This window comes from Pleuronectes platessa, chromosome 20 (genome assembly GCF_947347685.1).
Source record: "Pleuronectes platessa chromosome 20, fPlePla1.1, whole genome shotgun sequence".
NCBI lineage: Eukaryota > Metazoa > Chordata > Actinopteri > Pleuronectiformes > Pleuronectidae > Pleuronectes > Pleuronectes platessa.
The window spans coordinates 14220398-14247694 of record NC_070645.1 but is presented as its reverse complement, the minus strand read 5'-3'; the positions used below and the strand labels follow the sequence as shown (position 1 = coordinate 14247694).

The window sequence follows — 27297 nt, the reverse complement described above, 5'->3', positions numbered from 1 at the left end:
ATAATCAAGTCTGGTTGTAACAAAGGTGTGGACTACTTTTTCTGCATCTTTTTGAGAAAGAGCATATTGTGGGAATTGCATTTAGACGCAGAAAACAATTCCTGAAGTTGGAAACACAAGTCTGTGTTCCGTTTATTTTGGTAGCTCCAAACAGACAACAAAATGGCGCTAAATTACCCAGCAAACCTTGGGCGCAACGTCATCACTTTACCCAGCAAACCTTGGGCTCGACATCATCGCGCACATAAATATTTAAAGGGACCCGATCCCGGCACAGTCATTCTTAACACATTAATTAAATAACAGTATGAAAGAACAGTGTATATTACCACACTAAGAACAAGGGTGAATTATGTATGTCCCATTCACTACAATATCTTATTTATTTTTTTATATTAAGCAAGTGGAAGAAGGAGGTCCTAGAAATTTGTTTTAAGTGAGAATTAAAGGACAAATCGGGATCAAAGATCACTCCCAAGTTCCTGACTGTTTCATTGGAAGCATGGCAATGTCGTCTAGTGCAGCTATATCATTAGATAATGTATTTCTAAGGTGTTTAGGGCCAAGTATTAGAACCTCTGTTATATCTGAATTTAATAAGAGAAAATTGTAGGTCATCTAGTTTTTTAAGTCCTTGAAACATGCTTGGAGTTTATTTAATTGATTACATTGTTCAGGTTTTATTGACAAGTATAACTGGGTGTCGTCTGCATAGCAGTGGAAATTTACAGAGTGTGTTCTTATTATGTTTCCTAGGGGAAGCATATACAATGAGAATAAAATTAAGCACAGACCCCTGTGGAACACCTTGGTCAACTTTGGTGCGCAGAGACTCATCATTAATTTGCACGAATGGAATTGATCGGACAAATATGATTTAAACCAGTTTAGGGCGGTTCCTTTAAGGCTTGTTAACAGTTCTAGTCTGTAATAAAATGTGATGGTCACTAGTGTCGAATGCTGCACTGAGATCTAACAGAACGAGGACTGACACAAATCCCTGATCTGAAGCTATTAGAAGGTCATTAGTGACTTTTTGCCAAGGCTGTCTCCGTGCTGTGATTAACTCTCAACCCCGACTGAAGAGCTTCATGTACATTACTTTCCTGGAGAAACTTTCACAGCTGATTGGCTACAACTTTGTCAAGGATTTTAGACAGCTAGGGGAGGTTGGATATCGGTCTGTAGTTGGCTAAAACCTCTGGGTCCAGGACGGAAATTATGAGAAGGGGTTTGATTACAGCTAGTTTAAAGGACTGTGGTACATATCCTGATGATAATGACAGGTTGATTGTGTAATTTAGTTGATTGTTGAAGTACTATCAATTAGGGTAATTTGGTAGGAAAGGGATCTGACATACAAGTTGTTGGTTTAGAACATGAGATTATTTTGGTCAGCTGATCAAAGTTGATCTGACAAATTACTGTTACTACTGTATCAGTTAAGTGGAAACACCCTACTGTTCCTGATATTATAGACTCTGAAATCTATTTTGCTAATGTGAATAACAATTTTGTGCTCTTTTCTAAATTTTATAAATATCAGCAGCTCCATTCTCAGGTTCCCTGAAATTGAAAACAATAGCATTATTACACGCAATTACTTTGGTCTTGTTCAAAGAAAAATAAGTATTTTGTTGATAAAAGGTTCATCAACTCACCTTGGTTCAGTGTGGTCCTGCAGTTCAACATTGCAGGTTTCAGGAAGTAGTAAACAGAAACCTCCAGCAGCAATGGGGATGGTGCCGTATATTAGCATGGGGATGGTGTAGTGGTAGACGTCAAGGAGTCGGATCAGTGGAGCGAGGATTCCCCCCACACGAGCACACATGGAGTTCAGACCTACACCATTCTGCCTACAAGTAAAGATAATGGGCTCATCGCCTATCTCAAGTAATATAAGCAAAAGAGGAACTGTTCGCCACCATGACTTATTACCGATTTGAAATTTTACATTAGGGACAATACCTACCTCACAACAGTGGGGTAAAGTTCTGCTGCGTAAACAAAGATTATGGAGAAAGAAGCAGTTGCTGCAAATTTTCCAAGAACAGCTAAGGCTGTTACAACTTGAGGAAGATCTAAAGGAAAAACGCATTTGACACGCATATAAATTAAATTATCAGGTCAGTATATGCGCCAGACTTTTCTATACAACACATTACCTTTTGGAATCACAAGTGTCCCAAGACAAGCACAACCTGCAAAGATCAGCACCCCAGATTGACCTATCCTCCTCCCAAAGTGCTGGATGAGTGGTAAAGAGCCCAGATATGCAGGAACTTCTACGAGACCAAAGATGAACTGCGTGAGGTAGATATCCACACCAAAGTTGCCGACATTCAGGCTCAGTCCGTAGTACATCAGACTAGTTGCAAACCTATCAAGGAGGGTGTGTGTGTGTGGGGGTGGGGGGGGGGGGGGGGGGTGGGGGTGGGGGGGAGGGAGAAACATGTCTTCAGCGATCAAGAGAAAAAATTTAATTTATTAGAATAAACGGTTCACTGGGTTGCTGCAGGGGGCTCACTGAAACCCCTAGTGGCCATAGCATAAGATGCACGTGGTGACAGTATCTGTATATGTTATTATAACTCAGAACTATTGATGAATTGCAATCTTACTTTTTGCAAACTTACGCGGGCTAGGATCATGGAGGTAACTTGCCAAATAAAGTATTCCAGACATCCCTCTTCCCAGCCACACTTCATAGCTATTCCTGAGGAACTAGGTGGAATATGTAATCCCTCAAGCGAGTTCTGGGTCTACCCGAGGGTCTTCTCCCAATTGGGTATGACTGTTAAACCTACGACATAAGGTGCCCAAGAAGCATCAGATCACTTTTTATGGTCTTTTATTACGTCAGACAGCCAATGCTACCCTTTAGGCTTATTTAAGCTTAATCGTAGATATTTATGTAAAAACAGTGGGAGTCTTTGTTCCCAACTCTGCGTTAATTTTGTCCGTATTTCTGCACTTTTTCCATCATCATAACCTATTTCACTATCAACTTGTTTGTTGTTGTCAGAAATATCTGAAAATTAAGCCATAAAGTTCAAATTAGGCCAATGAGCAGGTTGTGGTTGAAATAAACTCTCACCAGATGAAGCTCATTACAAGAGCACGTTTTCTCAGGTAGGAGATCCTGAAGATGTCCAACATGTTTCCTCTTTTGGGTGTTGCTGCAGCCTCCAGCTAAAGAATCAAGGTTTATATTTCAGTTAGTCTCTATTTACTTCAGTTTATTGTGCTTCATTGTGCTTGAGTTTACTCACCCTCTCTATCAGGTCTTCTGGGACCTTCCTCCCATTCACCTTAGCTGCCCTGCAGATTTCCTTTATAGCCTCCTTCTTCCTGCCCTGGGTGAGGAGCCAGCGAGCTGACTCTGGAAGAATCCTGGTGGACGCATAGATCTACGATCACAAACTAAACTATATGCTATTAATGTTTTTAGAAAACAAGTATTGCATGTGGCTTGTCAGGCTTCTGACCAGTAAAATATTCCCAGAACAAGGACAAGAGGGCAGAAGAGCACCAGCTGCAGGATCCTCCAGTCACGGATCAGATAGGCAATGCCAGACATCATCATCAGTCCAAGGGGAACTGTAGACTGGTTGATGACGGTACAGAGAGCAAACTTGGAAGAATCACTCCATTCTCCACCTTCAAAGCAGAAGGACAGATGAGACAGAAAAGGCATCATTCACAATTTCCTATTTTATGCTTGTTTTGCACGTGTGTTTGTGTTTTGCAAGTTATCATTTACTAATGAAACAATGTTTTGCAGTGTCACTTCAAACACTGCTCATACTTTCAGTAAAATGTGATCAGGTGAATAGATAAACAAAAGTCCCAGGGGGTTATTTTCCTTGTACTTATTGTGCAGTAACTTGCAGCTTACATATATTACAACAATTCTATACATATGATATATTCATGTTTTCTGAGCATCAAGACAGTCGCCACAGTATTTACTGCTCTTTGCATACGAGCACTAATGCAGTCTACTTATACATTGATTTTTAAAATGTTTGTTGTGGTGTTCATCAGATCAGTGTGTGACGACCCCTTCCACACTCACATGGACACTAGGTGTCCCTGTTCTCCCTTTTTCTGAGTTACAGGTGGAGTGGGTGTCAGCAACAATCAGAGCACATCTCGGCCAGGTGTGCTCTGCCCCTTAAAAAGCTGGCCAGATTGGTCGCGCTCTCTCTCTCTTGCGCTACCTACGGGACGAGGTTGGCTCTCCCGGACGCCAGTACCTTTGCTCTGTTTTGTTTTTGAAGATTTGGCTGTTGTTTGTAGTTTGTTCCGTTGAATAAATATTCTAAAAGAGCCACAGTTCACCCGACTCGTCTCCCTCCTTGCCACAGTCTTGAGCCGGGCTGTGACAAGTGGATTAAAGCCACAATGTTTAGAGTTTTCAAAGTATTTCACTGGTCCTGTGCGGTAGAAGTACCCGAAATTACAAAACACAATGATGTTAGTGTTGGTGACTCGGTTGAAGTATAAAGACATTCAGTTTCTGTTTTTAACGTTGTACCCACCTATGACAAATGCATTAGTAATGATGCCAGAAATTGCGATGCCATTTAAGAATCTGATAACGATGTAGACATAGATGTTGGGTGAGAAAGTAGCAGCAACACTACACAGCAGTAGCTGAAGGAAGGAGAGGAGGACCACGAAGCGTCGACCAAACCTACACAAAAAGAAATAATAATAAAAAGCTGTTTCACATTTTTTTCAAACATGAACTCTCCCATCCCTGCTACATGTCTTCAAGCAGGTTTCGAAAGACAGCGCGGTCAAAGTTGAATCAGTTGCAATTCATTTCCAATTTCAAATGGTACCTGTCAGCCATCAGCCCAAACACCAACGCTCCAACCAGGACACCGGCCATGTATATGGACTGTGAGACCTCAATGAGACTGCTCCTGTCACACACCAGATCAAACTGAAAACAGAAAATAGCATAAAAGTGGATATGTTAACTTGACACTTTGCATCAGTGACTCCATCAACAACTTTCTCAAGATACAGAGATTTTTAAAAAATTTTAATCTGCACGCTACTAGTCTGTGCAAATATTGCATAGGTATAAATCAGTTTATTATTTTTAAATTACCCATTGATTATAATTCTGTCTTTCTATCTTGCACACTAGCTTATTCTAAATTATTAAGTACAAGTAATATTTATTGTTTTGTTCAGGAGTGTAAACAAGTTTCTCTTACATCTGTCACGATGCTGGAGGCACCTTTGTGTGTCTCGTATTTGGATCCATTTATGCATCCTGTTGTTGTGTTAATCCCAAACGCTTCAATATTTTCCAAATCCCAATCCACAGGTGTGAACATTTCACAGCTCTCATACTTTCCATCTTTGTTCACAGGGATGGTGAGATTTATCTGTCTCTCCAGAGTCAGGTTGGGTCCTCGATCCAAGATCCAGTCAGTGTTACAGTGATGAGGGAATTTCATGCCTGTAAACACTTGTCCAATCATATCAAAAGCAACGAAAATGCTGGGAATACATAACACAGCGACTAAACGCTTCTGAAATAAACCAAACTCTCCGATCTCCTTCAGGATCTGCCCAAAGCTGCTCATATTGTCGACTGTACGTCCTCAGAGTGCAGCGTTGGAAATGTACTGATTCTCCACCTGTAAGTTAATGTTTAAACTGACAATCACATTTTTTTATGATCTGCCAGGTTCATGTCATGTAAGGATCCTTCAGACATACGTCCAGCTGTTTTGCAGCTGTCCAGATTTGTAGCTTGGACCTGGTGTTTAAAGTAAGACCTGAACTTTTATCACTTTATTTACGTCCTCTCTTTTTACAGTTTTACGTGGCTTTTCTTGGACTGTCATTTCATGTATGATTAACTGGACTGTGATTAAAGTTCATACTTTTTATCTCAAACTATGGCCTCCTGTGTGATCTCTGTACGTGAGTCTGAATAAAGTGACAGAACTTCATAAACCAACAATAAAACTGAGTTCCGACAGATTATTAATAGTTTGGAAGTTAAACATGAAACATTATTACAATTCAACATGATTCGGTCGAAATTTGGAAGGTATGTATTTGATTCAATGGTTTTACTCAAACATATTTTATTTGTATAGCCCATATTCACAAATCACAATTTGTCTCATAGGGCTTGAACAAGGTGTGATTTGCACTTAATCCTCAAAAAAGTGTAAGCAAAAACTACAAAAAAAAACTTTGAACAGGGTCAAAAGAACGTAGAAACCTCAGAGAGAGCCACATGTGAGGGATCCCTCTCCCAGGAAGAACAGAAGTCCAATAGATGTCACGTGTAAAGGAGAACATCAGAAAGATAAGGGTATTTGCTGCAATGATTAGAATAAACACTTTGTAGCATAATGGAAGGTCAATGAATTGATGGATTATTGTCAATAATGTTTGAGTATCTGAGGAGAAAGATTATAGATCAAACAGTCTTGTTGTAATCATAGTCTATGGTCAGCAGCCACCACGATCATGATCCACCATCAAGATCGGATGCCACTCTAGTCCAGAGTCATTTTCCACTGCCGCCATCAGAATCCACCATCACCTGCCATCTCAATCATGGTCCACCACCATTATCAGATGCAAACACAATACAGGATCCGCCATTATTATCACAATCAGGTAGCACGATACAGAATCCGTCATTATGATCACAATCTCTGATACACGATCCACAGATCATAATCCACGATGTCGTCACCGCTGCGGCCGTGAATCTGCGACCTATAAGGCAATGGGACTCCGGGGAAGAAGTCAAATCTGTGCCATGTATTGATGAGTGTTTTATTTCTTTAATGTGATCAGGATGGAGAAGAGGAAGGAGACAATTGGAAGAGCAGCTCGGCTTGTCATGTGTGACCCGACATTCTAGACCTACAGCAGCATAACTAAGAGCATTATTAGGACAACCCTGGACTGGCTCTAACTATAAGCTTTATCGTAAAGAAAGGTTTTAAGCCTACTCTTAAACGTACAGGTGGTCTCTGCTTCCCGAACTGAAAGTGGGAGATGATTCCATAGGAGAGGATGTTGATAGCTGAAAGTTCTGGCTCCTCCTCTACTTTTACAGACTTAAGGGACGACAAGTAAGCAATTCTCCTCCAGAACACTAGGCGGAGTAATGTTTTTTGTCAAAGACGACCTTAGAGACGCCTTCTTTCTTCTTCGTCGATTTTGTATTTACTTATCCACTGCGGTTCCGCGTAGCGTTGTTCTGGCGGACAAATCCGCCAATCAGTGACGTGTTATACAAGTGGTCATACTTTCGGATCTCTTCTGCCAAACGCTCTTCTATTTGGTCCATATTCGTTCTTCTAAATCTTCCGTTGTTTCTGCCGGTATTATGTGGCATGAAACTGGTAATGCGACTCCGGAAAGGATGTAGTAGGCAGACCAATCACATCCCTTGCGGGCTGCGTAAGGCTCGCAGAGCTTTGCCATATAGTTAGAAAAATTGAGCGACGCACGTAAGCACGTAAGAAGAGATACTTAAGCACGTAAGGGGCCCGGAAGGGCTCTTGCGCTTGCGGGCCTGTGAAAACGCAGAAGCATGCGCCGGCCTTTACTCGCTGCGAACGGGGCTGCCACGGAGGCTGCGGCGGCCGCGACGGCCGGGGCTAGACAAGAGGCTGGACCCTGGGTTGTTGTCCGATCTCTCCCTGACCCTGAGAGTCGCGACGTCGGGCCCGCCCGGCCGCCCGCGTTGTGTACTCGAACCTGTTCTTGCTCAGTGATGCGAAGAAGAAGAAGAAGAAGAAGACTCTTGCGCAGTAATAATAATTTAAAAAAAGAAATTCATTTTTATAATTTTTTTATAGCTGCACACAACATGCGAACATGTAGGGCCTGTCTCTTGTCGGTCGGGGTGCCCGTGACCCTGAGACGAGCGCCACGAGCATCCCCGGCTGCCAGTGTTGTGTACTCGAGCCTGTTCTTGCTCAGTGATAATAAGAAGAAGAAGAAGAAGAAGAAGAAAATGCGGTGGCACACGTTTTACTCTTTTTAAATAATTTGTATTGCTGCACGCCACGCGCGAAGATTGGAGACTGTCACACACATACAAACACATGCTGGGTCAACCAGACTCTGGGACAACACAAGGGTTAAGGGATTTCTTGATTTAACAGGTCTGGCAATAATCAGGCCAGGGTGTGGCTAGTGAAATTGAACTCAGCTTTCCAAAGAATGTGGTTAATCACAGTTAATTCATGATTTATCAAGGGGGGGCAATTACTTTTTCACATAGGGCCAGGTAGGTTTGGATAGTTTTTTTCCCTTAATAAATGAAATTATCATTTAAAAACTGCATTTTGTATTTACTTGGGTTATCGTTGTCTAATATGGAAATTTGTTTGATGATCTGAAACATCACAGTGTGACAAATATGCCAAAAAATAAGAAACCAGGAAGGGGGCAAATACTTTTTCATAGAACTGTATGTAGGTAGTCCGGGCACTAGTGTGCCTCGAGAGATCATCATGTGTGCCTTGGGAAATATCTAATATCTAGTGTTGTATCGATGTATCGGCCGAACATCGGTAGTCGTCCGGTGGCGCCTCACGGTGGCGCCTGTGCGGTGGCTTTTCTCGTTTTTCTCTTGGGCCGCGGGGCTGTGTCCGTCGACGGTGCAGAAGGCGGGCCGTTGGAGGGGACCGGGTACTGCGGTCGGCGGCTGCGACTCTGGACGTGTGTCGGGCCCTTCTCGCGGATCACCTCAGCTACGGCTCCCGCTTGGGGAACCCTCCGTTCGCGCGGGGGCCCCCTCCGACGGTTACTAATTAAGTGAGTGTTGGCCAAACCGGGCCATTTTTATGTTGAGGTGGCGGGGGTGTTGTCGGCAGCTGCTGAATGTAACTAATAATGTAACTTGTAATCTAACTTAGTTACTTTTAAAATGAAGTAATCTGTAGAGTCACTAAGTTACTTTTAAAATCAAGTAATCTGTAAAGTAACTAAGTTACTTTTTCAAAGTAACCGTGGCAACACTGGTCCTGAACACAGGCATATCAGTTTCTCTCTGAACTTATTGAGCAAAGTGTTTTTACAGTACTCTGAAGTATCCTGAAATGATCTATTCCACAGTGAAAATGTTGGACTTTACTTCGAAAAATCTCCTCCAGGATACTTCAAAGTACTATAAAAACACTTAGCTAAATAAGTTGAGAGAGAGACTGATATGCCTGTGTTCAGGACTTCCCTGACTACCTACATACATGAATATCAACGATTTTTACTGGATACATTTGGAGGATACACAGGGAGGTCCTGAACACACTTTGTCTGCCTGTTTGTGCATCTGTATAAAGTCCACTTAGTTTCCCAGTTCAATATTATTGTTGCTTTCTCAGACAAAAGTGAATGGATCTGACGGACATTTATGCAATTCGAGAAAAAAATCGCTAAAAAAATCCATGTCTTATACATTTAAATATGGTTTCATTAGGGGACATTCAGGCTCTGGCAGAGATATGCACTTCAATTTATTACAGTAATTATAGTTCATGAGAATGCAGAAGTATGTCTTTTTAGGGTGTGGCAGCCGCACCTGTAAGTAATGTAGTTTCCTCCTCACAAAGAAATCAGTGTGTTCCTGAGAGACTGAACATCTGCTGCACTAAAGGAACGTGTCTGTCTGTAAGTATTACTTTTATAAAGTGCTCTGCATGATTTTCAATAAGATCGCAATGTTAATAACTCGAAATTGTACCTAAAATAACAATATAACCCTGCAAACTGAGTCATGTAATAATTAATGCTCTGCTTTCTTTGTAGACACAATGGCATCATCAGCCGCTCTGTCCAAGGCCAACACCAGCTTCTGTCTGGATCTGTTCAAGAAGTTTAGTGACAAGGACAAGGCAGCAAATGTCTTCTACTCTCCATTTAGCATCTCCTCAGCCCTGGCTATGGTGATGCTGGGGGCCAGAGGCAACACACACACACAGATGTCAGAGGTGCAACATGCAAACACACACACACACACACCCACACACACACTATGTGTATATGTACCATATAGTTTGATCCCGCTCTCAGAGTTAAGGGATCACACATTGTATTCCTTAATTAGCAAATAGTAATGTGATTCTCAGTAAAAAAAGAAAAATCAAGTCTAATTTATGTCCATTCAGCGCGGTTTTGGATGGAAATTATTATGCGGATAAATTAATAGTATTTGTTTGATATACAAAAAACCTGTGAGAGAGTCTACATGCCACGATAAAAATGTTAATCAACAGTACAATTTGACATTCAGTAGAGGTAAGTGATATGTACCAAGAAGTTGGAACATTGTGTAATACAAGAACCCTCAATTACATGTTTCTAAAAGACACACCTAGGTAAAGCTGCTAGAAGTTAGTGCGTGGTTGTGTTCTATGCTCCTTTTTTTGTAATTAGCTATTCATCCAGCTGGCAATATCTGCCTTACAATTACTGAAGTCGGTCCATGGGAATAAGAAATGTGACGGTCAGCAGTGTGGTCAACTGATCGGTTGGAACTTGTCACTTTCCATATCCCCTGCTGATTTTGGCAGTGAAGGGTGGAGAAAGAGAAAGGGCTGTATAAACCTTGAGGCAACAGAAGAGCTTTTATATGTTTAATCCAATTTTCAATAAGAGACTGGTTTCCATTTTGTCAGCTTAGTTTAACCAGTGACCTGATTTATCATACGTGAAGTAAAAAAACATTTACTGTACCAAATCAATCTGATTAATTTGTCATGGTAACACACCCTCAGGGACAAATGTGTTTAGGCTTGTCTAAAGGCCGGCACATGCTTCTGCAACTGCGTCTGGTGAGCGCCGCGGGGCGTGTCGGGGCGAAATTCTCACAAGAACTCAAATAAATGCCCCGTCTGATATCAAAACACATTTGGGGGGAATTGATGAGAGAGAGAGTAATTTTTATTCTTAAATATTGATGAATGAAGAAAAAATTGGGCTCCATCAGAAGGGCACTTTTCTCATCCAGGGCAAAAGGGCCAGTGCTTGAGCACCACTAGGGGTCTATCTGTGCACGTGCCTGGGTACAACCATGGTTTGTTTGATCCAGACAGTGATCACCTCTTTTGCTCAGACAAAATGTTGGTACGTTATATGGTATGACTATTCTTTTTTGTCCGAACCTGTTATTTTGGTTCATACCTAAAGAAACTGAAAAGTAGAAAGGTGTGGACCAAATAAGGTAAGTGTGAAAGCACTTTAAGTGCAGGGAGCACAATGTGACTGAACCCACAATTCACTGCTACGTTGATTTTGTGACTTCGTGTATACACAAAGAGACATGCAAAATCTAAGTTAACCGTGAACCCTACCAATTGCACCACCAGGTCCTCAGCTTCTGTGAGGCAGTGAAGCCGCAGCCTGGAGGAGCCGAACAGAGACAGATGCAGCAGCACGTGCAGATGCAGAAGGTGACACTGCATAAACTAACAATGATCTGTTTGGGGGGAGTAGCTCAGCCTCAGGTTTATTGTGTCAATGTGTCAAGTGTCAGTTCAAAAACCCTTTGTGTGACATGAGTCACAGCAATGTGGTCCTGGCTCATGCCGCAGTGTGACTTAAACAGACATTGGTTTTAAATAATGGCAACCACCCAAAAGTGCTTTGGTTAAATTGAGGACACACAAATTTAAGTGGTTTCCTTTGGTGTGTCTGTTTTGACAAGTGAATTACTCTGTTAACACTTGTGTACATGGATAAAACAAATTGATGGCTAAAGATGATGGTTTATGTCTTGTTGATTTGATGAAAAACATTCTGCCCTAAATATCTTTTTAAAAGATATAGTTATCAAGTAAATAACACAATAGTGGAGGGATAAGTGTTTTTTAACATAGATCTTTCTGGAAAGGCTCCTAAGATCGGGCAGGTATTTCTATGGGTTCTTAAAAGACAGTATAAAAGGTTCTTTAGTGCATCCACATTCACGAGGAAATTGTTCAGAGGTTTTTCACAGTACTGAAAGTCATCAACTTAAACCAGCAACTAAAACTAGTCATTATGTACCAGTTTTCATATTTATGGTGGATCAGGACAATAATCTACACAGAAAAGATTGATGAGCGTGTTTATATTCACATCACTCAAACGGTGAGTTGACCATCAGACCACTTTAGTAGACTCTGTATATTAGACTGGTCTTTCACTATCTCAATGTGTCCCTCTATGCGTTTGTCTACTTTCACTACAGAGTCTAAAGACCCAGAACTGTCTGGATGACGTCCACGCTGACTTCAGTAAACTGCTGAAGACACTCAACAAGGCAGGCGCACCGTACTCCCTCAGTGTTGCCAACAGACTGTACGGGGAGCAGTCCTACCAGTTTGTAGAGGTGTGTGTTCATGATGGGGTGTGGTACAGCATCCATGCACCTTGTTTGCAATCCTGCAGTGAACAGAGAGAAGAAGAAGGCAGGGAGGAACATGCTTGATATGAGCTGGCAGTGTGTTTGGCAGTTATTGTGTTAAACGTCAACTTCTAATTGCCTTGGTAAAAAAAAAGCCCTTCTTAAACCAAAACAAGACTGAAGCCCTGTAGTTATATTGAAAATGTTTTCCTGGCTGTAAGGACTCAACTCCACTAAGTCAAATGAATAGACTATTTTGTTTGGTTGATCTGTATCAGTAAATACATGCTGATGCTTCCAGGATTTCATAGGAGAAACCAGGAAGTACTACAATGCTGAGTTGGAGTCTGTGGACTTCAAAACCGGTTCTGAAGCAGCAAGGCTCAAAATCAACGGCTGGGTGGAGGAGCAGACACAAGGTGGGTCACTAACAGATCTATTAACTGTATGTCAATAGATCTGCATATCACCAGGAGAGAACAGGCGTTAGAAAGGTTCATTTCAATCCAGCTTTATTAGTATAAATACAGAAATAATCTATATTAATGTCAATGGACTGCATTTTTATGTTGCACTTTTCTAGTCATGGCAACAACGTAAAGTTACACTACAGTTGACATTCACCCATTCACACACACTGTAACGCTGATGGAATAGCCTTCAGGGATAATTTGGGGTTCAGTGCCTTGCCCAAGGACACTTTGGCACATGGAATGGAGAGCTGGGGATCAAAGCACCAACCTCTAGGTTAGTGGGCCACCTGCCACTGCTGCATGTTTTTACATAATTAATAACCCTGGGAAAGCAAGACTCTGTTTGTCCTAATAAACATGATTGGACTAATTTCGGGGGTTGAATGAGCTTGTCATTTGTTAAATGTACAGTGTTCAGAATATAGTCACCTAATATTACCTCATCCGCTTCTTCCAAACATGAAAGAGAACTTGTGAAAGCCTTCAGTCATCATAAAAACTTAGAAGGTGTTAGTTTGTCCGGTTTAGACTACTTAAAAAACATGGCGGCCTCCATAACCAGCTCCCAATACAAATGTTAATGTTAAATACTTAAATATAAAGGATCCATTCTAAGGTAAAGAAAACAATTTAGATGACACACAATGGTTAAAACACCTCTAGGATTATTTGATGTTCAATTTCTGCCAGGAAGATCTCTCTATACCCAAATCTTACACACTGACCCTTTAATCATTTCACATTTGTGCTTTTAATTCTTAGATAAAATTAAGGATTTGCTGCTGAAGGGTACAGTGCACGATATGACCCGTATGGTGCTGGTCAATGCCATCTACTTCAAAGGGGACTGGAACAAGCAGTTTGAAGAAAGTGCCACGAGAGATGCTCAGTTCAGACTCAACAAGGTAAAACTGGACAGAGAAAAGGGATTAACACTAGTCAGTCAGTGTAGTTCTATGAAACTACTGTATATAGCAGGGCAGTACACCACGTAAGACACCTGTTATAGAAATATGCGAGTCAGAAGACACACCCATGTAGTGGTACCACCAACTGATCAGACAGTTTTATTTTATTGAGAAATGATTCACCAAAGTCAAAAAAAATAAAAAAAGTATATATAAGGAACTTACACCTTGGACATTTAGGGTATATTATCCTCAGGCTTAAAAGCTATAGTTTGCTGCCTTATTATATACTATAGCTTGCTTAATAATGATGTCACAGGGTGCATTTGCGTTTATTTAGTCTCTAAAACGTGCACACTTAAAAACCCTCTTCATTTTCTGTGTTGTTGATTAAAAGAAAACTAGACAGGTTTGTAGAGGTGAGTAAACATTTATTGTTGAGTTTCCGTTGATTAAGGGAGGCTAGCTTAACACAAACAGACCAGTCAAGTTATACCCTCAGATTGGGTTTCCTAGGACTTAGTTTGGACATGTATCTTCCAAACTTTCCCACAAATCAAAGAGATCATGGTCTGGGAATGGCTTGGTAGTGTAATTGTAAACTCCGTGGATCATATATACCACTGCTGTTTCTGCTTGCTGTTTTCAGAATGAGTCAAAGCAAGTGAAGATGATGTATCAGAATACTACTTTACCCTTGGGCCTCATTGCTGAATCCAACTGCCAGGTAACCAAGACGTCCATTTAATGAGTCAGGTAAAGCAGCATGTGCCTCAAACAGCTGTCAACTGACCAGGCAACAAGTCAACTGATATTTTTTTACTTTAGTCAATGAGTTTCCATTAAATCTGAAAGAAGCAGAACATGTAACAAAGCTAAATAGATTACATGGGAGTTGGGTACGATCCAGACTTCTTTAACATAACTACAAGCCAAATTAATAACTATAATAAGTTGTTCGTTTCATATACTCAAGATATATTCAGTGTATATTTGCTGTAATCTTGGACACACGCTCTTCTTCAGGTCTTGGAGATTCCTTACAAAGGGGAGGAGCTCAGCATGCTCATATTTCTCCCCATGGATATAGATGACAGTTCAACTGGTCTGGAGAAGGTAGGACATGCACACACATGCACTTCCACAAATACAGAAACCCACAAGACAAACTAATGATGATGTTGTATTCACCCCCAGCTGGAGAAGGAGCTGACCTATGAGAACTTTGTGGAGTGGACTCATTCAGACAGGTTGTCTCACTCTAAAGTTGAGGTGGGCCTGCCTCGGTTCAAGATGGAGGAGAGTTATGACATGGGGGCTGTCTTGCTCAGCATGGGCATGGTGGATGCCTTTGATTCGGGCATGTGTGACTTCTCAGGTAGGACATGAAACATATCAAAATCAGGACATGAATGTCAGGCTTCATCACCGTGCTCTGCATTCCTGTCATGTATCAGGAGTTTAGGCATTATCTATCGAGTATTTCGAGAATTCTTTATTTATCTTTCAGATCCACACTCTGCATGTTTGTGTATACGGGCCCAAGGCAGTGCACTGTGGAGTTTAGTGCAATTTGGACACTGGATATGTTGAATATGAATAAACTTTGAACAAACAGACTCATAACTGTAAGCGACGCTGTCAATCATGACAACAGCACATTTACGATAATGGGCACATTCACTGCAATGTTAACAGGTGATTTTCCAGCTCAGGGTTCTGTGTGCGGGGCGAACTACACTGAACTTTGAATAAACAGATGAACTCAGGGTTCTTTGGACCGAGTCCAGTAGTCAGCTCTTTACTTGCCACGGCTCAATTACTACAGGTCACTTTTAAGGTTTCAGAAAGAAAGCTGCAACCAGCATTACCACAGGCCAAGCAATCAGCTCATTCCAAACAGGCAAGGTTAGAACAGGTACTGCACTATTATTATGAAATATAATAAAATATTGTCTGTTCCTCTTTCCCTGTTACAGGCATGTCCCCTTCCAATGACCTGGTGCTGTCAAAAGTCATCCACAAGGCTTTTGTTGAGGTCAATGAGAAGGGAACCGAGGCTGCTGCGGCCACTGCCATAACAGTGGGGATCACTTCTGTAATCCATAGAACCAGATTCATAGCAGACCATCCCTTCCTCTTCTTTATCCGACATAACCACACCAAGAGCATTCTGTTTGCCGGCCGCTACTGCTCCCCTCAGTGAGCACTACATTGTTAAGAACAGTTTTTCTCAACCAGAGGGGCATTACAGTACATTTACGATTGCAATATTATATCATTGAATTCAGGGTTTCAAAAAACATGTTGCAAGGACTTTAATTATACCTTGAGTTCCCATTCTTTATTTCCAGCACCAGTATGTTGAGTATAAACAACAATTTAGTGTTTTTTAACTGTTGTGAAATCATATTAGCAGATATATGTGTCCTTGTATGGCTATGCAAAGTGCAGGTATATGTTATTGCAGTACTACTCATATAACAAATATAGACAAAATGGACAGTGAGTTAACATGAAGTTTTGAACTGGGATCGGGTAAATTTTGTATTTTTGCATTTTTACACATGGAATAAAAGTCTGATTCTCAAATGTTCAATCAATCAATCATTGTTTAAGTGTAAATACTACACTGGTTGTCCATGACAAGTATTTGTCATTGACACATGTAAAAAAAATAAAGCATACGACTTTAAAAGGGTTTAAAAATAATGGACACTAAAGCAAAAGAGTGCAGCTAACATCTAATACTAATCTGTGATTTGTTGAAGGGCATCAGTAAACAGCAAAGGTAGAAGAGAGAATCACTCCTTTTACTAAAATAAAAGCACATTTAAAGCATGTGCTAAGGCTGTCAAAATGTAGGTTTTTCTTACCACAAAAATTGCAAGTACAGCTCTGGTAATTGCAAGACATAATAAAACTGGGGTTTTCATAAATTCTAAAAATGTCTCTTTGCAGTGCTTTTGAAAATGTATTTTGGTCTCGTTGGATGAAGAATAATGAGAAATCACGAGTCAGTTGTCAATCATGACATTTCGGCCCGTTTTTATACCATCTCATAGGGGGAGAGGCAAACCCTCTATCTTCACTCAACCATGGTGCCACAGAAATCTGGATCGAAACACAGCCACTCAACTGAATATATGAAATACCTCATTCGATTTCAAACCGGTAAATAAAACATCTTTCTCCCAGTCTCCTTTACGTTCACAAAACAGCAGTCACCATCTACCAGGCATCAGACAGAGGCAGTAATTGCCCGCACATGTCCTTATAAAGGCGGTGAGCTCTCCAGTCCCACCTACCAGGGAGGTGCTGTAACTCTGAGCTGTCAACCCTCACAATTGTCTTATCACTGCAAAGCCAAAACAAAATCTCCTATCCATATCGATCATCGTCAGGATAAATGTCACATTTTTATATATTTTAAGTTCATAGACTGATTTTTGCTCCTCAGTGAATGTTGTGGTTTTAGAATCTTCTTTATGAGCAGAGAATAACAAACACTTTAAAACAAACCAACAGCAAAACATTTAAAAAGAATCTGGGGTTGATGTGTTGTGTACGTGTGTTAGAAAAAAGTGACGGAAAGCTCCTTTCGGCTTCTATACACGGACATGCGAGAACAATGAAGTAGCTCGGTGTTTTTGGGGTGCGTCAACTGAGCATTTAAATAAAGAACCTACCTTTTCACACTGAGAGACTGCTGAACTCTGGAAGTGGAAGTAGAGACTTGGTTTGTAGACACATGATTTCTGCTCGAACTGTTTGTAAACGCTTCATGTTAGAAACAGGTCCATTCACGGTCTGGCGTCATGTGCAGAGTGTAGTTTATACAAATGGTGTTATGTGTAATTATTGTTATTATTTAACATTACGCTGCATGGCAGCAAATGACTTTTACTCTCCATTTAGCATCTCCTCAGCCCTGGCTATGGTGATGCTGGGGGCCAGAGGCAACACACACACAGAGATGGAATTCAAGAGTGTTTCTGTGAAATTACCAATATCACAGAGATCTTTATGAAAAAATATAGAATCTGGCATGTGAAGAATGATAATGTATATGATATAAGTATTTTGAGAGGGGTGATCTTTCTTCAGTTACTGTAGGATAGCAAATATATTCCTTTCAACTGTATCAAAGAATGGACATCTTGCCTGCGTTTCAAGTTAGTACTATATTTTACAGTTCTGTGTACATGGTATATGTATCTGCTCTCAATACATGTAAATGCAATATTGTGAAAGAATGGCCTTCTAGTTTATGTGATTGTACAGCAATATAATCTCATCAGCTTATTGTCAAAAACTTAACCAATGTGTTCAACAGGCAAATAATCAATATAAAGTGTAAAAGCCTGCAATGAGTTGGAGTTTGGAATAAACTACGTTTTATTTTTAATACGTTTGTGATTCATCCATCAGGTGACATCATCGTGCTCTGCATTGCTGTCATGTAGCATTAGTTTCTTTGAGCTTCACACTTGGCTTGTGTGTTTGTAAGGGCCCAAGGCAGTGCACTGTGGAGTTTAGTGCAATTTGGAAACTGGATATGTTGAATATTAATAAACTTTGAACAAACAGGCACTTTAGCTGAGATTCATAACTGTCCCAATTAAGTATCAATTTAAGTGAGAGTTTCTTTAAGGCAATTTCACCTTGTTGAGTCTTAACTGAGCACCATGAGTTTATATATATGTGTGTGTGTGTGTGTGTGTGCGTGGTGTATTCATTTGATTCATATCTATCACTAAGGTTGGCAGACGGGTTCCAACTGATGGACTGAGATAAACTTCCAGAAGGAAAAGATCTCTCAAACACAGTGGGGTTCTCTAACAGATTTGGTGCTGCATGGGGGTGGAGGCTGTGTAATAAGGACATGTTAAGAAACACTGTGTGAATGAATGGGGAAATATTTAATATGAGTCAGTGCTTCTAGATAAGTGAGTAAGTGTACAGGCATTTTACTCTGTAACTGTTTTCCTCTGTGTTAATTAAATGTCTGGATGATATGTTCATATCATGAGATTAGTGTTGCAATAACAGGATTATTATCAAAGTTGTTGGATGAATAAAATAAGTAAGTTAACATAATTAAGGTTAGTGTTATCATTATTAACCATAATAATGGTGTTTTTTTCAAATAGAATAAGCCACACAAACATACTTACATACATACTGTTCTCATCCTCCCTGTATTGTTCTGTCATTGTCATATTGTTCTTTATTTTAAGTACATAGACTGATTCCTGCTCCGGACTGAAGGTTGTCGTTTTTAAATATGATTTAGGAGCAGAGATTGTTAACAAACAGTTGAAAACAATCCAACAGCAAAACATTAAGTTGTGTTTGTGTTTTAGAAAAAAGCAAAGGAGAGCTCCTTTCAGCTTCCATACACAGACATGCGACAACGCGGAAGTAGCTCGGTGTTTTCGGGGTGTGTCAGCTGAGCAGAACCTCCCTCTTCTTCCGGACAGACTGGGAGCTGTCTGAATGTAAGTAGAGACTACGATGTTATTTTGTAGACACGTGATTTCTGGTCGAACAGGTTTTAAACGCTTCATGTTAGAAACAGGTCCATCAACGGTCTGGCGTCATGGGCAGAATATAGTTTATACAATTGGTTTTATATGTAATAGTTGGTGTTATTTAACATAAAGTCGTTTTCATATTATATATTTCATATACATTTCGTTTGCGATATTAAAAGTTTGTTTTCCAGCATACTCCATTAAAAAGTCTGTACATTTAATACTTTCAGGATGTGTTGTATGTATATTTAGTTTTAGTCTGCTGATCAACTTACAATCATGTCGCCAAAGAAACTTTCACTTTCAATAGAATCCTAATAAACTAGTGGCAACAATCGCCACGTAACTATAATAATGATCTCACTTACAACAGCTCTATTACAAGGTGTTTTACATGATTTTCAAAAAGATTATAATCCCAAGAAGTAGAAATAATACATATAAACTAAAATATAAGATAACGCAAGATAAAGAGATAAAAGCCTGATTTAAATTGAGTCATGTAATAATTAATGCTCTGCTTTCTTTGTAGACACAATGGCATCATCAGCCGCTCTGTCCAAGGCCAACACCAGCTTCTGTCTGGATCTGTTCAAGAAGCTGAGTGACAACGACAAGGCAGCAAATGTCTTCTACTCGCCATTTAGCATCTCCTCAGCCCTGGCTATGGTGATGCTGGGGGCCAGAGGCAACACACACACACAGATGTCAGAGGTACAGCATGCAAACACACAAACACACACACACTGTTTATTTTCTAGTGGGCAGAAAGATTTATAATGCACCTCCACAACTTGCAGCTTCAGACGTTCCCATGATGAACTAAAAGGAACGTTGACACAGGAACACTGTGTGTCAGAGTACAAAGAGCAGAGAACTGCATCTGTGTCAGCCAACGTTCAACATGAATCACCAGCTTTGTCTTCCAGAGTCACTAACAATGATAAAGATCTGCCATTCAGACTCTGACCAGGTTTAATTAGGGCAGGTATTGTGATCTTTTGCTAAAGGAAGCTTAAGGATACTTTATTTGTAACCGTAGGTAGATTTGTTTTGCAGCAACAGAAAGAGAAGACATCCATCCAAAACAGTGCAAAATTATAAACACACAGACAGAAAACAAGACCACAAAATTGACAAAGTGTTCAAATGCATTGCTATCAATAGAAAACTGGATAGTGACCAATTTGGCTGTAAACCGTTCAAGTGAACAATTGCAGATGGAACAAAACTATTTCTTTTGTGTTTTGTTTTACCCCTTGGGACAGTAAACCTTAGACCAGAGTGTAGAAGTTGAAATTCCCCATGTAGAGGATGCAAGTCATCATTCCTAATGGAGCTGGCTATCCTCTGTAGCTGTGTGGTGTTAAGGGACTGTAGGCTCATCTGAGGCTCACCAATCCGCCGACTGGACCATTTCAGGAGAAGAAAAAGAAAAAACAGACTCAATTAAATAGTAATAAAAAAGTGTCAGCATGTTTTAGTAAATATTAAAATAGGACATTTTCCTTACACAGTACAAACGCTACTGACCCTTTCTGCACATAGCTTCACTGTTTGCTTTAAAGTTCAGTTTGGAGTCAACAATAGTCCCAAGGTATTTATACGATCCACACATTCCACAGTTTGGTCTGTTTTCTGAAATAGTTGACCATATCCTTGGTATTTGAAATGTTGAGTTGAATTTTCTTAAGTTGGAGCTCTTACACATATTTGTAAAGGATACACAAATAAAGGAGAGCACACACCCTTGTGGTTAGCCAGTGGAACAGACTGGTCTTTTATTGGCTCAGAGTGTCTATCTAACATGCCTTTGTCTACTTTCTCTACAGAGTCTGAAGACCAAGCACTGTCAGGAAAAAATCCACGCTGACTTCAGTAAACTGCTGAACGCACTCAACAAGGCACATGCTCCGTACTCCCTCAGTGTTGCCAACAGACTGTACGGGGAGCAGTCCTACCAGTTTGCAGAGGTGTGTATTCATAATGGGGTGTGGAGGGTTGTGAGAGGCTCAGATAGGAACTTTTCAGCTCAAGTAAAAAGGAATGATGACTTAGGGTCATGAAACAAACAAGCAAGGAAGTGATGTGCAAATGTTCTTTTGCTGTTACGACTTTGAAATTTTCTAAGTCAAGTGAAAAGACTATTTTGTTTGTGTTATCTGAATCAGTAAATGTGTTGCTAATGGTTTCAGGATTTTTTGGGAGAAACCAGGAAGCACTACAATGCAGAGCTGGAGTCTGTTGACTTCAAAACCAGCCATGAAGCAGCAAGACTTAACATCAACACGTGGGTGGAGAAGCAGACTCAAGGTGGGTCACACACATTCACCACTATGTTAATGAGCCTACATGATCCCTCTGTGCAATGCAATCCAAATAAATAACAAAAAAAAAGAAATTCCAGACTGAAAAAACTGCACATGGCCTTATAATGCCCCCAGTTTGAAAAATGATGATCCAGAAGGGGCAGAGAGTTTAATCCAGTTTTATTATTCCTCCGCACCAGTGACAGCCAGTGGACAGAATCATTATGTTTTCACTTTGACTGTCCATTAGTACATAGGTCGGTTTGTCTGTTCATCTGACCTTCCCATTCTTGTAAATATGATATCTCAAGAATGCCTCATGGCAATTGCTTCATGTGGTACAAATGCTTTATTAGACTCAAAGATGCACTGGCTAGACTTTTGCAATCGAAGTGCAACGTCACTGTGAACTTACAAAACAAGGTTTTGGTCTTCTAAACTCAACAATTTCGAATCTGATACAATCTGATTTGATTTTGGTGGTTGAAGGTCAAATGTCAAATTGACCTAATGTTTTTGTGAACATGCAACATCAGGAACCTGCTTAGGTTGTTTCAGTACATCTGTCTCAAGTAAAAAAACTGCACATGGCCTTATAATGCCCCCAGTTTGAAAGATGATGATCCAGAAGGGGCAGAGAGTTTAATCCAGTTTTATTATTCCTCCGCACCAGTGACAGCCAGTGGACAGAATCATTATGTTTTCACTTTGACTGTCGAATAGTACATAGGTCGGTTTGTCTGTTCATCTGACCTTCCCATTCTTGTAAATATGATATCTCAAGAATGCCTCATGGCAATTGCTTCATGTGGTACAAATGCTTTATTAGACTCAAAGATGCACTGGCTAGACTTTTGCAATCGAAGTGCAACGTCACTGTGAACTTACAAAACAAGGTTTTGGTCTTCTAAACTCAACAATTTCGAATCTGATACAATCTGATTTGATTTTGGTGGTTGAAGGTCAAATGTCAAATTGACCTAATGTTTTTGTGAACATGCAACATCAGGAACCTGCTTAGGTGTTTCAGTACATCTGTCTCAAACATTCACTTGGACTCCAGGATGGACTGATTCGATTTCAGTGGTCAAAGATCAAGATCAATGACCAGACAAAACCATTGTTTGCATCACACCTCGAGAGAATCCTTTCAAATTTGGCACAAATGTTCAGTTGGACACACAGGTATTAGTGGAATGTGGTTATCAGTCCTTTAAGATGATCTGTTTTTGGCAAATGAATATATCTTACTTTATTTCTTTGTTGAGGGAACACAGTGACTGAGCTTGTCATTTCTTCATCATTTCAATTTTTTACTTCAAATGCTCAGGAAAAATTAAGAATGTGCTGGCCCAGGGTGTGGTGGACAACATGACCAGGCTGGTGCTGGTGAATGCCATCTACTTCAAAGGCAACTGGAACAAGAAGTTTAATGAGAGTGACACAGTTGATGCTCAGTTCAGAATCAACAAGGTAAAATTGGACGGAAGATAAAATGAATTGGGATTTGTCTGCATTTAACACCAACTTAAGTTTTCTTAAACAGGATGGAATAACATCAGAGGAAGATAGCAGGAATTCAAGAGTGATACAGTAGTCAGTTGTATTACTGAGTTGGATGAGCAGTAGCAGTTATGTGATCTGCATAAGAATTGCAGCATTTGATAAACTATCACAGGAATTATTGACATGTATAAGGTGAAGCCCTAGTCTGAACCCTGTGGTATGCCTTTTCATACAAGCAGGAAAAAAGAGGAAGACAAAGCAACCTGGACACATTGTGAACCATATGACAAGTAGTTTGAAAATCAAGTTACAGCATGCTCAGATGAGCCAATTCGAGTCTATTCGCCAGGATGACGAAGTCCACTGTGTCAAAAGCCTTTGACAATTCCATTAAAAGATCTGCACAAAATGTTTTTGCAGTCCTGTGCCTCATTAATGAAATTTACCATTTTAGTAGCAGCAGTTTACAAGGTTACCTATTGTCATATAAATCCTAAAAATGTAAAGAAACATGTTTGGGGGGGCTGTGGCTGGGGAGGTAGAGCGGTTCATCCACCAGAAGGTGGGCAGAGTCCCGTTCCACGTGCCTAAGTGTCCTTCAGCCAGATAGAGATCGTGTTCCACAAAATTGTAATATTTGTGTGAATTGGTGAATTGCAAAATAATTACTTTACAGAGCTTTGAGTGGTCATCAAGACTAGAAAAGCACACTATACTTAACAACCACTATCCATAACCCATATTTTGTTCTCTCAGTAATATTGTCACAGTGTATTCACTATACCTTTTTTTCTGCATGACTGCAACAAAGTGATGTGAACAAGCTTTCCGCTGCTTCTCCTGTTTGCTGTTTTTAGAATGAGACGAAGCCAGTGAAGATGATGTATCAGGAAACCAAGTTCCCTTACTCCTTTATCTCTAAAGTCAACTGTCAGGTAATCAAGACATCCATTTGATGATTTAGTGAAAACAGTTTGTCTCGTCAACCAACTGTATATTGACCAGAGAACCAAATTGATAATTCATTACTTTAGTTTACGAAGTTCTATTAAATATGACTGAAGCGAATCATGATTCAATAAAGAATGGATGATTTTTTTTTTTACTGTAACTATGAAACTAACTATTGATTAGTGTTTTTGATTTTGCATTTCAAATGTACTCAGTATATATTTATCATTATGGAAACACACTGTTCTTCAGGTCTTGGAGATTCCTTACAAAGGGGAGGAGCTCAGCATGCTCATATTTCTCCCAAAGGATATAGACGATAGTTCAACTGGTCTTGAGAAGGTAGGACATGCATACACATGCACTTCAATAAATACAGAAAAACTCACAAGACAAACTAATAATTGAATTTGTCTACACCTCCAGCTGGAGGAGAAGCTGACCTATGAGAACTTTGTGAAGTGGACTCGTCGAGACAAGATGGATAAGAAAAAGCTTGAACTGGGCCTGCCTCGGTTCAAGATGGAGGAGAGTTATGACATGAAGGATGTCCTGATCAGCATGGGCATGGTGGATGCCTTTGATATGGCAATGAGTGACTTCTCAGGTAGGACATGCACCATACATCAGATTAATTCATAAACATTTAAACATCAGGAAACAATTAAACTAATCTGGCTACTGTCGACTAAATGAATCCTGAAGTTCTCCCAAGTCAGTGTGTCCTCCATTCTTGAAATATACTCCATCCCTCTTTTTTTTGTTATAGGTATGTCTCCTTCCAAAGACCTGGTGCTGTCAAAGGTCGTCCACAAGGCTTTTGTTGAGGTCAATGAGGTGGGAACCGAGGCTGCTGCTGCTACTGCTAGCACCAAGACTTATGACCTTTTTGGAAACCCTTCAGTCAGATTCATTGCAGACCATCCCTTCCTCTTCTTTATCCGACATAACCCCACAATGAGCGTTCTGTTTGCTGGCCGCTTCTGCTCCCCTCAGTGAGCACTACATTGTTGAGCGTTTGAGAGACACTGCTCTAGAATTTGATCCCATCCAAAGTTTTTCTTTTTTTCTTTGGCTCTCGTCTGCCTCACTTCTCACATGAGTCATTGTGTTTATCCTGAACACAAGCTCTCTGCTCTGCTTTTCTATTGCACCCAATCCGATCTTGTTCAGAGTTTGGACACTTTATCCCTTTAATACACATTTGGCCGTCTTTGCTGCAGCATCTATAACACTACAATCTAATTTGTTATCCTGTACCTTACACTCTTTTGAAGACTTTGCCTTGATCACATTTGTTATGCCTTTTTAAGCTGGCAGCACAGAGGTCAACTTTACCTGTATACCAGGTAAACATATTATGGTTGAAAGAATCTCTGCACTGTCTCTATATAACATGCAATATCATTATGTTATATATTCAGCAAAACCAAAGAGAATAAGAATAGAAAAAGATCCCGAAATATTGTTTATCAACTTTTTTTCCAAAAAGGAAAATAACCCTTTCATTCACATTTTGTCTTATTCAGTGTATAGTGAGTATCAGAAGGATATAATGCAGTTAACCATTTTAATAAAGATGATACTACACTTGTTGTCCATGACATGCTTTTTAACACGTCACTTTTAATGTTTTACCAAAACTTGTCTTTAATCTGTTCTATTGAAAGATAAGATATATTTTAATGACCAAAATGTTTCCCTGTAATCACGGCCTATTGCTGCACAAAACTATTTGTAACAGTTACAGATAGACTGTTGCTTGTTCATGCCAAAGCAACTCATTGACAACAATACAACACTAGATACAGCCATAGTGTGCAGCACACATTTTAGCCTTGATTTTCTGCTTGTTTTTTTCTGATTGCTTGAGTTGACATGGGAGCAAAATCCTTCTTTTGTAATGAAAAATAATAAAAATGCAATAAATAAGAGAAGAAAGAGAAGTAAATTGGATATTCAGCTAAGCTAAATCGGATCAATTTCAATTCTTATGTTAGATGAGAAATGTTTAACATAGACCTGAACTGTGAGATGGAAAAAGTGGAAGAAAAGTTTAAAGAAATACCAGTAAATATATCCAGGGAAATACCAAATCTGATATATAATGTTAAAACATTTGGAAAAGCAGACAAGCACTGAACTTTTAATGATGTATAATAAAATACAAGAAGAGATCGCTGCTGACATCATATGTTTTTGTTTTCACCACATCAACACTGGTGTTGGTCCTTACCAGCAAGAATTCTCTTGACATCCTGGATGTGTCGCTTTTTCATTCTGACATATTTTTGTTCTTTTTTTATTTCTCTTTTTCACTTTTATCTACATAAACATATCTACTCACTGATATTGTATCCTCCGGAGGACTTCCTGCTGTACCACAACATGGGGTCATTCGGACATTATCCAGAGCTTTACAGGCGGGCTGGCAGGAGAACCTGCGCAGAATGTCCGGAGGTTATCCAGAGTTCAGTGCATTTCTGAAGGCAGCATCACAGAACTACAGAGCAAAGTAGGATATATTGTACTTTCTTGATTCAGCATGAAGATATAATGGTTTCTGGTTATGAACAGGTCAGACCATTAAACAGTTCAGGTCATAAAGTATTAGTACATGTTATATATGTATGTAGATATAGGTTATATTACATGTGCATCTTGATTTAGATTTTTATTGGTTTACACCAGGGGTGTCCAAACTACGGCCCGCGGGCCATCTGCGGCCCGCCATCCATTTCAAATTGGCCCGCCTAAAAAAAAAACAATTTAGAAGTACTTTAATGGCACTTACTTATAGCACTTTGTAGTTTAGCTCTATTTTTGAATATATTGTACTTTCTTGATTCTTGTTGTTCTGGGTTTGTACCCTTGAATGCACTTATTGTAAGTTGCTTTGGATAAAAGCGTCAGCTAAATGAAAGGTAATGTGATGGACTATGGCCCACTGTATTGCAGCTGTCCCTCAGAACGCAGCCCCCCCCCCATTGTCAACAGTCCGCTCCAGGGCAGGGGGGCATGGCGCTGTGAGTGGCCCGGACCTTCGTATTTTTTTCTATATGTGGCCCTCGGGATAAAAAGTTTGGACACCCCTGGTTTACACTTATAATTGCAAAGATGCCAGTTTAAATAAATATATATATATATATATAGATATATATATATGCGGAAGATGTATGCCTGTGCACAAAATGCATTCATACAATTAGGATGACTGGATTA

The 27297-nt window shown here is 40.0% G+C and overlaps 2 protein-coding genes across 4 annotated transcripts; one reads left to right on the top strand and one right to left on the bottom strand.

The window, feature by feature from the left end:
- Positions 1-1526: 1526 nt before the first annotated feature.
- On the bottom strand, positions 1527-5609 carry LOC128426205 (solute carrier family 22 member 13-like). Its single transcript, XM_053413071.1, has 10 exons — positions 5235-5609; positions 4851-4954; positions 4545-4699; positions 3489-3660; positions 3273-3393; positions 3098-3192; positions 2166-2380; positions 1973-2081; positions 1662-1856; positions 1527-1566 (listed from the first exon to the last, which is right to left on the bottom strand). The coding sequence occupies exons 1-10, from the start codon at positions 5607-5609 to the stop codon at positions 1527-1529; spliced, it is 1581 nt and encodes a 526-aa protein (XP_053269046.1).
- Positions 5610-9575: 3966 nt separating this feature from the next.
- On the top strand, positions 9576-25665 carry LOC128425987 (leukocyte elastase inhibitor). Of its 3 annotated transcripts, none has more exons than XM_053412836.1 (10): positions 9576-9675; positions 9814-9995; positions 11373-11456; positions 12236-12376; positions 21505-21622; positions 22949-23091; positions 23982-24059; positions 24328-24417; positions 24502-24682; positions 24845-25665. In XM_053412836.1, exons 2-10 carry the CDS (start codon positions 9819-9821, stop codon positions 25072-25074), a joined length of 1242 nt encoding a protein of 413 aa, XP_053268811.1. In that variant the 5' UTR covers positions 9576-9675; positions 9814-9818; the 3' UTR covers positions 25075-25665. The 3 variants fall into 3 exon arrangements, with proteins under 3 accessions (XP_053268811.1, XP_053268812.1, XP_053268813.1); XM_053412837.1 differs by lacking the exons at positions 21505-21622; positions 22949-23091; positions 23982-24059; ... (1 more) ...; positions 24502-24682; positions 24845-25665 and adding exons at positions 12693-12810; positions 13627-13769; positions 14422-14499; ... (1 more) ...; positions 14970-15150; positions 15752-16364; XM_053412838.1 differs by lacking the exons at positions 9576-9675; positions 9814-9995; positions 11373-11456; positions 12236-12376 and adding exons at positions 19139-19273; positions 19842-20023; positions 21142-21282.
- Positions 25666-27297: the final 1632 nt, after the last annotated feature.

Excerpts from the sequence above, each read along its gene's own strand:
- LOC128425987 (XM_053412836.1), top strand. The coding sequence starts at position 9,819 with ATGGCATCATCAGCCGCTCTGTCCAAGGCCAACACCAGCTTCTGTCTG. Across the intron at positions 23,092-23,981 it reads CTCAGTTCAGAATCAACAAG|AATGAGACGAAGCCAGTGAA; the intron begins GTAAAATTGGAC and ends TGCTGTTTTTAG. Across the intron at positions 24,683-24,844 it reads GGCAATGAGTGACTTCTCAG|GTATGTCTCCTTCCAAAGAC; the intron begins GTAGGACATGCA and ends TTTTTGTTATAG.
- LOC128426205 (XM_053413071.1), bottom strand. The coding sequence starts at position 5,609 with ATGAGCAGCTTTGGGCAGATCCTGAAGGAGATCGGAGAGTTTGGTTTA. Across the intron at positions 4,955-5,234 it reads CCTCCAGCATCGTGACAGAT|TTTGATCTGGTGTGTGACAG; the intron begins GTAAGAGAAACT and ends TTCTGTTTTCAG. Across the intron at positions 2,381-3,097 it reads CTTGTAATGAGCTTCATCTG|GTTTGCAACTAGTCTGATGT; the intron begins GTGAGAGTTTAT and ends CCTCCTTGATAG.